This window comes from Protopterus annectens, chromosome 12.part0 (assembly GCF_019279795.1).
Source record: "Protopterus annectens isolate FY-2018-M chromosome 12.part0, PAN1.0, whole genome shotgun sequence".
Taxonomy (NCBI): Eukaryota; Metazoa; Chordata; order Ceratodontiformes; family Protopteridae; genus Protopterus; species Protopterus annectens.
Genome location: NC_056746.1, coordinates 338503996 through 338517009, shown reverse-complemented (window position 1 = coordinate 338517009; position 13014 = coordinate 338503996). Strand labels below are relative to the sequence as shown.

The 13014-nt window shown below is 43.0% G+C and overlaps 1 protein-coding gene across 1 annotated transcript in view; it reads left to right on the top strand.

Annotated features, from left to right (window-relative positions):
* Window positions 1–13014, top strand: part of PARN (poly(A)-specific ribonuclease) — a 1015251-nt gene that overhangs the window by 760343 nt on the left and 241894 nt on the right. Inside the window, exon 20 of the mRNA XM_044088915.1 lies at window positions 7955–8029. Within this exon, the coding sequence (XP_043944850.1) occupies window positions 7955–8029 (75 nt within the window). The remainder of the gene's footprint in view (window positions 1–7954; window positions 8030–13014) is intronic.

Genomic DNA, 13014 nt, shown 5'->3' with positions numbered 1-13014 from the left:
TGGCCACTCTCAAATCTGTTTCGAACACATCTATGCGGCTACTTTCCCATGCCATGGAAGGAGCCGCTAGAGCAAGTGGATCCGGTATCACCTTAAGGCATCATGCCTGGCTCCAGCTTTGACTTTGCGGAACCTTTCAAGGCGTCCTTCGCAAACGCACCCTTCGGTTCTACTCTGTTTGGGAAGACCGTCCATGACACATTGATTCAGAGCGAGAAAGATGGGAAGACGCTGTCTGCCATCGGAGTCCACTTCTCGGCTCCTCAAAGGTCCTTTTCTAGGAACCAGAGAGGACAAAAGATGTGGTTCCGGATGTCTCAGCAGTCCCGTTGCCCTCCTGACCCTTCATCCTTCAGAGGCGGAGGGGGACAAGGTGGATGCCAGCCCAGAGGCAGAGGGGGGCCGAAAAATTTTGGGTTGCAGGAACCCTTTTCTGATTGACCCACACAGTAGCCCTGAGGGGTTGCCCGACTGCTCCTCTCTGGAGGCAGTCGGGGGGCACTTTTCGAAGCACTTGGCCCAATGGGAGTCCATAACATCAGATCGCTGGGTGCTTCAAATAATATCCAGAGGTTACTCTATCCCTTTCATAAATCTGCCTCCTCAGTCGAGGCGCCTCCCCGATGTACCACCCAGTCAGAGGGAGGCTGCAGCTTTAGAGGTAAAAAAGCTGCTAGAAAAAAGAGCCATCCTGCACATCCCCCCCCAGGACAATCCGGATTAGGCAATTACTCCAGGTTCTTTTTGGTGCCAAAGAAGATGGGGGACTTAAGGCCAATCCTCGACCTTTCAACAATGAACCTCTTCATTGCCAAGGAAAAATTCCAGATGGTCACGCTTCAATCCATTCTGCCCCTGCTGCAGGAGAAGGACTGGATGTGCTCCATAGACCTCAAGGATGCGTACTATTACATTTTCATGGACAGGCGTTTCAGGAGGTTTCTCCACTTCCGGCTAGGGGCCAGTCATTATCAGTTCAGGGTCCTACCCTTCGGTCTCACCACAGCTCCCAGGGTGTTCACCAAGCTCATGGCAGTTGTAGCGGCCCACCTGAGGCTTCAGGGAATACATGTTTTTCCTTACCTTAGATGACTGGCTCCTGACCGCCCCCACCAGGCATCTACTCTGCTTAGCCAGGGATTGTTTCCTACTTCTAGCATCCCATTTGGGGATCACCATAAACTGAAGAAGTCATCCCTCCAACCAGTTCAAGTCTGGGAGTTAATAGGGGCCAGGATAGACACGCTTCAGACCAAGGCCTTCTTGACGTCAGACAGACTTCGCAGTTTGACCTTACATGTTTTAGCCTTCTTCAATCACCTGCCTCATCAGCGGAGTTAGTCCTGAGAGCTCTAGGGTCTATGGCAGCGGCAATCAACCTCGTGCCCTTAGCCCGCTTGCCCATGAGGATTCTCCAGTGGACATTACAGGTTCAGTGGTCCATCCTTCACCATCCGTTGGACTTGCCGATTCCTCTCAGCGGAGTGTGCAGAAATTCTCTGTTGTGGTGGCTCCACTCCTGAGAGCTTCGGGAAGGACGACCATTTATTATGCAGCAACCCCAAGCCATGGTGACCACGGACGCTTCTCGCCTTGGGGGGGGGCATTACGCGAGCAGAACTGTTCAAGGTACGTGGACTCAGACAGAGACCATTCTGCATATCAATGTTCTGGAGATGAGAGCGGTGCTTCTAGCGTTGCAAGCCCTTTATGCCTTTCTCCCTCCAGGGACTATTGCGATTGTCAGACAACATGTCGGCGGTCTGGTACATCAACAAACAGGGGGGGACCAGGTCTTACCCTCTTTGTCGAGAGGCCATGAGAGTTTGGGATTGGGCGATATCCACCAACCATTTTTTGTTAGCAACGCACATTCTGGGTCGGTCCAACATCCTAGTGGACAAACTGAGTCGAACTATCCTCTCGCCTTGCAAGTGGTCTCTGAATCCCTTAGTAGCGAAACAGATCTTCTGCAAGTGGGGTCAGCCTTGCTGCGATCTCTTCACGTCACCTTCCAACATGAAGTGCAGCGAGTTTTTCGCTCTAATTCCCTCTCCGGGGGAAAGCCCCAGAGACGCTCTAGTTCATGCTTGGCCACCTGGTCTTCTGTATGCTTATCCTCCTCTTCCATTGATAACAAAATTCTTACAGAAAGCCCGTCGGTTGAACAAGATTATCCTCATAGCCCCATTCTGGCCTCATCAAACCTGGATCCCCGTGCCTGCGGTGTCATCTTATAGCTCCTCTCTGGATCTTGGATCCCATCCCGGATCTAATATCTCATCCTTCGAGATTGAAACCCCTGAACCTGGTCGATCTCAAGCTCTCAGCATGGTTGATCCAGTTCCATTAATTGCTAGGACACCCGGTATCTCATCTGCAGTTAGATCTATCCTGGTAGCGGCGCATAAGCCGTCTACCAGGAAGGTTTACAATAGTAAATGGAAGCGGTTTTCTATTTGGGCGTCTCATATGAAATTGGACCCTTTCACTGCTCCAATCCCAGCAGTGCTCGATTTTCTATCACTTATTTTTCAGCAAGGGGCCAGTTCTTCTACTGTAAAGGTTCAAATGGCGCCCATCTCGCATTTTCACATTGGAGATAATCTCAGTCCCCTCGCTTCCACCAAGATTTGTAAGACCTTTCTGAAAGGTACGTTTCTCTTGAGACCCCCTGTTAGGAACCCCGTCCCTCCTTGGGATCTAACCTTGGTCATTCAAGCTCTAACTGGACCTCCTTTTGAACCTGCAGCTTCTGTTGATTTGAAATTCTTGTTCTGGAAAACTGCCTTTTTGGTAGCCATTACCTCAGCTAAAAGAGTGTCGGAGCTTCAAGCTCTCTGTATTAGAGCCCTGTATCTGATTTTCCATAAGGACAGGGTCTCTCTCAGGACTAACCCATCTTTCCTACCTAAAGTGGCCTCCGAGACTAACATCAATCAGTTCATTAATCTCCCAGTTTTCTTCCCTAACTATCAAAATAAAGGGGAGTACAAACTTCATAGACCGTTTTATTTGCACAGAACAGCGGCCTTCCGCAAGTCTGATCAGCTATTTGTCTCTTTTGCTAAACACTTCTTGGGTAAGCTGTGTCAAAGGTGACTCTGGCCAGATGGATTTCCAGTTGCATTTTGTTCATATATAAACTATCTGGCCTGCCAGAACCTACTGGGGTTCGCGCTCACTCTACCCGCTCTATGGCTGCATCAGCTGCATTCTGGTCGAGAATTCCCTTGGATGACATTTGTTCTGCGGCTACTTGGGCATACTCTCATACCTTTATCTCTCACTATAAATTGGATTTAGTGTCTAGAGGAAGGGCAGCTTTTGGCTCTGCAGTGCTCCAGAATATTCTTCCTTGAGGACCTCCCAAGTTTTTTTGGTAGCTGGGGACTCTGTCCCACAGGTTGATGATCAAATGAAGTTTCCTACTTCAGATAAAGAAGTTATGTACTCACCATAATGTTCCATCTGAGTAGGTAACTTCATTTGTCAGCAACCGACCCTCCCTCCTTCCCCCTAGCCTGGTTCTTTGGTTTTCTGATCACTAGGATGGTTTATCCAGGTCATTTGTTAATCCTTAGGTTAGGATTCTCCAGGTTGTTGCTTTGTCATGGTGAGATTATATAGATGGGCAAAAGCGATCTGGGGATTGGAAGGAGGTGACAGGGCATTATGTGTAAGGGGGAGGAGCTTGGAGCTCAGATCTCTAGCTTGGAAAGCTGCTGTCTCGGATCCAGGTCGGATCCGATACCCACAGGTTGCTGACAAATGAAATTACCTACTCAGATGGAACGTTATATTGAGTACATAACTTCTTTTTCTCACACATTAATTTTGTGGTCTAAAAGTGTGGAAGGCATTGTAGCCTTGCAAGGCTGGGGTGGTCTCTGCGGCCCTGAACTATGTTTCTGTGACTGCACAGATGTCAACATCTTCCAGGGGGAGGAGTGCTTTCAGAGAATGCAGTTTCTGATTTAAACTCCTAGCGTTTAGCAGCATAAACTTTATAACTTATTTGTGAGCGATATTTTCACATTGGAAATTTTGCTCTTGAGACATTGCCAAGTGCCTTGGCCAGTAACAGAAAGCCTAGAGGTGACAGGGGAAGACCATCTCTGGCAAAGCAGCTTTGGTCTACCAACATGTCATCCCATGTTAACAGGAACTGAATCCCCTTAGAATGATATCAGAAATTAAGCCAGTTGTTGAAGTCGATCTTTTTTGTTTATATTGTGGTATCATCCTAGGTGAGGGTAGAATGCTGCTCAAGGCTAAGGACATACCTGCTCTGGAGGACACATTCAGAGAGCTGTGTCATGTCTCTCTTCATGTAGTTCAGTGAGGTACGTCTGAAGTCATTCACACCTATATGAACTAGGATGGAGTCATAACGGTAATTTTTGAGAGACTTGAGTGCATGTGAGATCTGACGGATCTTGGCACCCAATAGACAGCTAAAAAATTTGGTTTAGATGGGCTTTGCTTCAGGGGCTTATTCGGTGAGAGACTGATGCTTGTGTGTATTGAGTGCTATAGTTGCTGTAATAGGTGTAGCATGTTTAGTGTGGAAGGTCTCTAGTGTTTAGGTAGGTTTCTGGTGAGTACCTCCTTGTATGATGGTTTGTGTGTTAATGCATGGTTTGCATAGAAGGTGTAGTATTTCATCTGACAAACTTGTTCAATGCTACTGTTCTGAGCATGAGAGAGCAAGGATTCCAGATTCTTAGTGTAGATGCATCTCTCACAAATTGTACTTGGGTGACTTAGGAGTAGAGGGTTGTCAGTGTACATGAGACAGTTGCTACATTGCCTCGGGATACCCATGTCAATCAGGCTGGTAGCCGAAATGGAGGGAAATGGACCATCCATAATGCTTGGTTAAATCCTGTTTTTGCAGTAGAGAGAGAAAATGGAGGGGTGTGGTATAACTGGGTGCTGTAAGTGGGGTTTTTACTAATGGGTTGCTCTATAAAGGATCTATACTAGTGGGGGTTGTCTAAATGGTATGAGAATATTGTAGATTTGGTGGTTTTGGGACTGCTTAAGGGGCAAGAGCACAGCTAAGCTGCTCTCTGAGCAGCTAAGTGCAATTTAAAGACTTCTTTATTTATTTTATTTTATTTTATTTTACATTTGTTGACCGGGCTAGTCTAGCTGGATATATTTCCATTTTCAGTAGAGGCCCGGGGAGAAAAGCTCCACAGTATATATAAAAACATACAACATTTGAAGTGTAATACAAGCAAAAAAACTCCAGAATAATTATAAAGTCAAAAAAGGAAAGATTTGCATGTAAAAACAATTTACTAATAGGAACTAATATTATTACCTGTAAATAAATAAACTACAGAGAAGCAAAAATTAGCGAAAGGTGTGTAGGGAGGAGAATTGTGAGGAAAGTAAGAGTAATGTAAAAAAAAAAAGAGAGGAAAAGAAAGGATTAAACACACTTCTTGCTCAGATCATGAGCAGCTGCTGTGGGAAAATTTATCTACTGAAGTTTTTGCATCTGTAACTGCCAATGGTTACCCCCACTATGTAGTAGTATATGATGGTGCATGGTAAACAGATGAATACAGCGGAGCACTGGCTGGTCACCTAACTCTGTGGAGCTGTGTTAAAACAAGCATAAACCCGCGTGAATGTGGAGCTTATGTAGCAACAGTGAGCAGACTACATTAAACAATTTAATGAATACAAAAAAGCTCAAAACGGAGCCCTGTACCAGCAGCCTTCAGTCAGATGTGTCCTAACTGCAATCTCCTGCATCCATCTGAGTTACTCCCAACTTAGGGAGATGAAGCCTTAGTATTTGAGTCATCCAAAGTTACTCAAAACCTGCATCCATTTTACATGAAAGCTTCACAACTTTAAAATCAGCATTTCTTACCAGACACCTGTTTTTTACATTTGTTTTTGAGCAACATAGCACTTGTTCAAGTCTTTACCGCATCAAATTGCAATAGCACTGCTTAGCATTGCTATAAGCTGCTATTTTGTTGTTTTACTGTAGCTTTATACTGTCTAAATCAGGAAGCTGCCAAACAACAAAGACTAAGCTTTTCTTATCTGACATCAGCTGTACTCTAAATCTTTTCCTGTCATTTTATCTAGCAGGGTACCTTTAGACTTTTCTTTGCTGTTTCATTTTAGACAACCCCTGCATCCATGAGAGAGTTGACCATAATTTCACAAAATTGGATTAATGCTTTTTGATTCTCCAGCTACTCCAGCCTGTGAGATTTATGATTTACAGTTGTCCGGCTAGTTCAGTATGTCCTATTCTCACTGGTCTTTCGTTTACTTGTGTTCCTTTGTTGCTGGTAACTGGTTTGAATCCAGCCTATTTCTGAGTGTTTTAGTTGATTTCTGTGTTGCTGTCTGTTGATGTAACATTTTTTTCTCAAATACTAGAAAGGAATTAACTGGCACATTCCTTTCCTGACCACCAAAAAACAAAAAATAATCTTATTGGGTTCTTACTGCTTACATAGTTTTACTATTTTACCTTTTATGCTAAGATTGGAATTTAGCCATATTTATCTTGTGTTTTATTTGTGTGTATATAGTTACATCATGCTTAAATGTTACAGTTAAGTGATACTAGACTAATGTAATCATACCTTAAGTGCTAGAAGAATAAAATATTGTGGTGGGGTAATTGTCCTTTTATACTGTGTGTGTGTGTGTGTGTGTGTGTGTATCAAGTGCTTGTGAAACATCAGGTGTGCTGCCTTAAGTATACTGGCACTGGGGGACTTTTCATCCACCAGTCAGTGACTCATCTCTATTAACAGAAGTTTGTAGAATTTAATTTTAAATGAGTCTTTCCATCACTGTATGATAGACATAAATCTTTTACCCACCAGATTAATTGGAACAGTTTCAGAAATATCAGTACCGAAATCATCAAATAATTTCATGCATTGTTTTGTACGTTAACTGTGTGTTAGAGTATGGAATTATGAACTCTGGGTAAGCCCATTTGAAGTCTTGGCAAATATGTTTTGGTATACGCAGTCATACACAATGTATATCGTGGCAGGCATATTTTTAACTTTAAAAAACACACCAAACAGCCAGTATATAGCAGCAAAGTCTCCTTTATCTCCACAAGACCTGGTACCTCGGCATCTCGCCTTCAATGGGTCACAATTCATTACAAAATAGTAACAGTCTTTAAATACAAATCAATTACATCAATTATTCTATTAATTATACAATTAAATTCAAAAAATGGAGGGAAAAAAGCATTCTAAAAAAAAACATATTGTTATTTTTAAATACATGTTTTATGAGAGAACATCCCAATATTTCTTCTACAAAATTACTCAAAATTATTATAAACTTCATGTATATTAATATATTAATAATTTATGATATATTCTATTTAAAGACTGTTACTATTTTGTAATGAATTGTGACCCATTGAAGTACCAGGTCTTGTGGAGATAAAGGAGACTTTGCTGCTATATACTGGCTGTTTGGTGTGTTTTTTTCAATTTTCTACATTGTTTGGTTACTAATGTTTTTAACTTTATTTTGTGCAATGATGTGCAAGAATGAAAATGGTGTGGCATGTCTAATCATGGCTGCATTAAGTTACAAGTTTTAATGGTTGGTTAGCCAAATGTGAGACTGTCATTTCAGTTTTTTTTCATTACTGAAAATGTTTGCTGTCCAGAAACATGCATTTCTTTTGTGCGTGTTTGGGGAGGGGTACATTCTACTGGTTTGCATGCTAGTTTGTGTGCAGTTCATGTGATTGTCCAGGTATGGCATCCATCCAATGGATTCCCTCATATATGCTATGCTTCTACCAAAACTAACATTTAGGTTACATGGACTGTTCTTGGCCTGCTCTGTCAAGTATTGAGAGTCAGGAATGTGTACTTTACAACGTGAGAGTCACTAGACATGTAACTAAACAGACTGTACTTGTGCTTTTCAGGTAACATATTGGTGTCTTGGATAGATGATACATCAGCTTTTGTAACCCTCACCCAGCCTGACCAGGTAAAAATAGGTAGGACATTTTTTCCACATTTTCTAATAGCTTGCAGCTTTACATGTGAAGGGAAATTTATTTCAAGCATCCACATTTTGTTTGGTAAGTATTCATCCGGTGTATAAGTCTTTGCTTATCTAAACTTTGTATTTTGAGAGTATAAGTTGAGATTTGCTAGTTGTGGTCCAAGGTTTAAATGCTTTTGATTCTTCATTAGAGTACTAGGACAGAAAAGTCACACTGCTACAACTTTTTGAAAACACTGCATTTGTATTCACTTTTTCCTAAAGCCCTTTGTGAAATGGTGTGATTGTGATAGTGAAGGGAAAGAGTGCAATACAGCTTAAAGATAAAGTTCAGTGCTCAACTTTCCTTGTCAGTGCTTCTAAAATGGCAGTATCCGTTGTTGCTGTAGGCTGTGTCTGGATGTCAAACTTCTTCTATAAAACTAATTTTATCTAAATGTCCCATGCAGCACAGTCGTATTTCCAAGCACCGTCATTGTGTGATACGTTTTTGATGACATTGTTCTTGGTTCGGGAAGCTTGTCATCTAAAGCCATGCTACTATCTGCGCTTCAGTACAGAGGAAGAGTAGGGTGGTGTCCTTACTGTATCATCTGCATTTCTCAGGGAGTAGAAGTGCTTTTCAACTCACTACCCCATACTGTATTGTTTATAGTAGCTATTGTAATGTACAAAATCACTCAAGATTAGAATTCGTCAGTAATGCTAGATCTTACAGTTGTGTACTTCCTGTTGTCATTGTATGCAGGTTGATGCAGAACCTGTGTTATTAACTTTGTAAGAGAATCCGAACAAAAATCAAACAGTTGGATACCTTAAGTAGAGGTGGCATCTCTGTTGTATTAAAAATTAAAAAAAAAAATGCCAACTAGCTCACCTGTACCAACATGCCATGCTGTCATTGCAAAGCAAAAGAACTGCAACCTAAGCTATGTCGCTTCAGCTGTGACAGTACTAAGTGGCTATAGACATAAGGGAGATTAGAAATCTCAAGGTGAGTTTAAGTACATTTTTAAAATGTTTATTTTTGTTGAAGTCAAATATCTATGCAGAATGGTATAACTGTGCATCAGAGGGTGTTAAGTAACACAAGCCAAAACAGAGTTGATTTGACAGATTGTGTCTTGGACCATTAGACTTTCTATTTAAGGTAATAGCTCTAGAGTATTACTATTGTTTAGTAAACCAAGAAAGGAATGTAACATCAAGATGGTATTAAGAGTCAAACATAGCACTGCTTTGTTGAGTAGTAGACCAAGAAGGAAATTATTTAATGTGTACTAGTCAGCTGAAGATGTTGCTTTTTGTGGTCCATAGTACTGACTTCTAGTAAGAGTGAAACAGTTTGGTTGCTTTACAATTGTTTTGTATTTCTAAATAGCACACAGTTAAATATTCCTAGTATGTAGTGGTCAAATAAAACCTGATTTTGTAGCAAGAGTGATAGTGTATCATTAGCTGGTGATAAATAAATGAAAATCAAGCATTGGATTGTTTCATAGTTTCATAGTATAGTACTAGGCTATCTGCCCTGGGGCATTTGTAAGCCTAGCCATAGTGATGTGGCTTTTGCCACCCCATGAAATGGTACAAAAATGTACAGAATAAATTTAGAATACTGTGCCTCTGTCTAGTAGTGACACAATGAAGGTCCCCTTATATAATAGAATTAGTTTACTGTGCCCCTGTCTAGCAGTGACACAGATGTGACCCCTGGGGTAAACTTACGATCTCCCATCCACTCATCAAGATTTCTCTTGAAGAGAGTCAGTGAGGGGCTCTGCCTAATACGAACTGGGATCCTGTTCCAAAGCATGGGAAGCCTCTGGGTTATGAATCTATCCCTCCAGCATGTCCTATTCATACTTGTGCCGAGGTTTAAGTCTTTAGCTCTCGTGGTCCTGATGGATTTGGATTTTTTGAGGTGGAGCATGCCCATCAGATCCTGATTGGACATGGCCTTGTACGTCAGGCAGTGATCACCTCTGAGCAGGCGGTATGCTACTGAATAGAGCTGAAGTTCTTTAGTCTGGTAGAATAAGACATATGTTGGAGACCCTTGATCCTTTTGGTGAGGTACTTTTGTGGTCTCTCCAGCTGTTGCAAATGCCGGGTGAGGTACATACCAAATGGGGCATTGTACTCAATCATGGGTCTGATGAGGGAGGAATATAGGGGTACAATGACATCCTTGGATCTGGATGTGAATCCCTTCATGATGAGGTGTGCAAGGTAGAATGTTTTTCTAACCACTTTGGCAACGTGGGTGTCAAATGAGAGGTCGCTGTCTACTTGGGTCCCTAGGTCTCTGATTACTTTTTCCGTACTCAGTGGGTTGCTGTCTATGTGATAATTTGTGGGTACTTTGTTTTTTCCAAAAGGGATGACTATACATTTTTTGGCATTTAGTTTAAGGCCGTGACTATGGCACCAGTTGTCTGTTTCAGTGAGGCCTTTTTGTAGGATGTGTGTGTCTGCTGGTGTATCGACTATGGCGCCTAGTTTGTAGTCATCTGCGAACTTTGTTAGCCACAGCCCTCCCATGTTTGCTTTAACATCTAAGAAATAAATGCCGAACAAGAGGGGTCCCAGGACAGATCCCTGTGGGACACCACTTGTGACTGGCTTTGAGTCTGACATTGCTCCAGCGATTTTAACTTTATGGGTTCTGTCCTTTAGCCAGTTTGCAACCCATCTAGTGACATAAGGGTTTACTTTTAAGCTGTTTAGCTTATCTATGATGCCTGAGTGGGGTATTGTGTCGAAGGCCTTAGCCAAGTCCAGGTATGCTGTATGGACTGCTTTGCCCTCATCAATGGCTCTAGTGACTGTTTCGAAAAAGTCAACCAGGTTTAAAAGGCAGGATCTGCCCTTTACAAACCCGAACTGGGTGGGGTCAAGTTGTCTGTAAGTCCCCTATGTCTCTGTTTATGAGTTCCATAATGATTCTTTCCATGGCTTTGCAGACCAGGCTAGTTAAGCTTATGGGGCGGTAGTTTCCAGGGTCTGTAGAGGCACCCCCCCTTGTGGAGTGGGACCACTGTTGCTGTACGCCAGTGTTCAGGTACATATCCCGAAGTAAGGCTAAGGTTAAATAGCATTTTTATGTGTGGGTTTAGCTCCTCTTGGAGTTCACGTAACATGCACCCCGGGATACCGTCAGGTCCCATTGATGCTGTGTTTTTTGCTTTGTTTAGGGCGGTTCTCACTTGGACATCTGAGATGACAGAGAGATTACATTCAGCTGGGATAAGTATTTCTTCTTTTGGGGGTGAAGGAGGGGAGAAATTTGCACTGAACCTGTCAGCCAGAATGTTGGCAATATCTGTGGGTTCAGTGTATTTTTTGTTGTTGTGAACCAACTCTGAGCATATCTGAGGGTTTCCATCCAGGTTTCTAACATAGCTGAAGAAGGCTTTGTGGTTATCTTTAGTGTCCTTAGCGATTTTTCTCTCAAAGTTTGCCTTGGATGTTTTTATGAGAGAACGTAGTTTTCTGCTAATGTTGATCAGAGATGTCTTCCCTTCATGGGATTTCGCTCTGACCTGCAGTAGCTTCCTTCTTTTGTTATACAATTTGTTTATGGCTGAGGTCCACCAGACAGGACGCTTACATTTGGTGGAGAGGGACTTGGATTTGTTTGGGATTGCATGATCCATGCATTCTTGGAGATGTCCATAAAAAGCATTTGTGAAGGATTCGGCATTGTAGGATGTGGTATCCACTGGCACAGTGGGCTTAATGGATACCATCTCAGTCTTAAGAAGAGTGAAGTCTGCTTTTGAGAAGTTTTTCACTGTGGTCTTTTGTGCTGGGGGTGGAGGTGGGATATGTATATCCAGGGTGATTAGTTTGTGGTCAGATCTCACTAGTGAGGGGTATACTTCCAGTGTGGAGCATTTTGTCCCCATGTTTGTGATGATCAGGTCTAGTATATTATCTCCCCTAGTGGGAGAGGTGACTAGTTGTTCCAGTGCATTTGAATTTATGAATTCCAGGAACCTTTGGGCTAGGATATTAGGGCTGGAATAATGTACCCAATCTGTTTGGGTAGTTGAAGTCTCCCAGTATGATGGTATTTTGTGATACATTCATATCCTCCAATGTCTTCAGGAAGGCTGAGTGGGTTTCGTTGTATAGCAGTTTTGCCTATGGTTAGTTGCACCTGTATGGTCTCTGATGCTTCATGTGTTGCTACTAACCTGGAGGTGTGGGTGTCCTTTATGAATATGGACACTCCCCCTCCCTTTGTGGTTCGGCCCGGGTTTTGGGTCCGAAAAGCATGATACGAGGTATAGCCTGGTAGCGCTGGGGTGCTCTCAGGAGCCTTGAACCAGGTTTCAGTTACTGCACAGACATCGATGTTCTCCATGCCGAGGAGTGCATCAAGTGCCTGCATCTTGAGATTTAGACTTCTGGCGTTGAGCAGCATTACCCTTAGTTTTTTCCATTTTTGTTTTCTAAGGAGGTGGGTTTGTCTTTTGAGCCTTGCCTAAAAAAGGCACTATGGGGGTGGCAAGAGCCTTAGCCAATATCCGGAAGCCCAGTGGTGACAGGTGTAAGCCATCCCTTGCGAAGCAGCGTGGCTTGTCCAACATATCATCCCAGGCAGACAGACATTGGATCCCCTTAGAATGACACCAGTACTTGAGCCAATTGTTAAAGCTGATCATCTTGTCTTTGTATTGTGGTATCATTCTTGGTGAGGGCAAGATGCTGCTCAGGGTCAGGGTCATACCAGCCTGGGCTACATAATCGGAGAGCTCCTCTATGTCTCTTTTCATGTAGTCCAGGGAGGTACATCTCGGGTCATTCACACCAGCGTGGACAATGACCGAGTCATATTTGTACTTGCTTTGGAGTGACCTGAGTGCGTGTGTTGTGGCGGATCCTAGCTCCCGATAGACAGCTCACAGTCACCTTCTCCTTGTTCAGCCTGGTCAGTGGGACATCAGTGTGTCTGACTATGGAGTCACC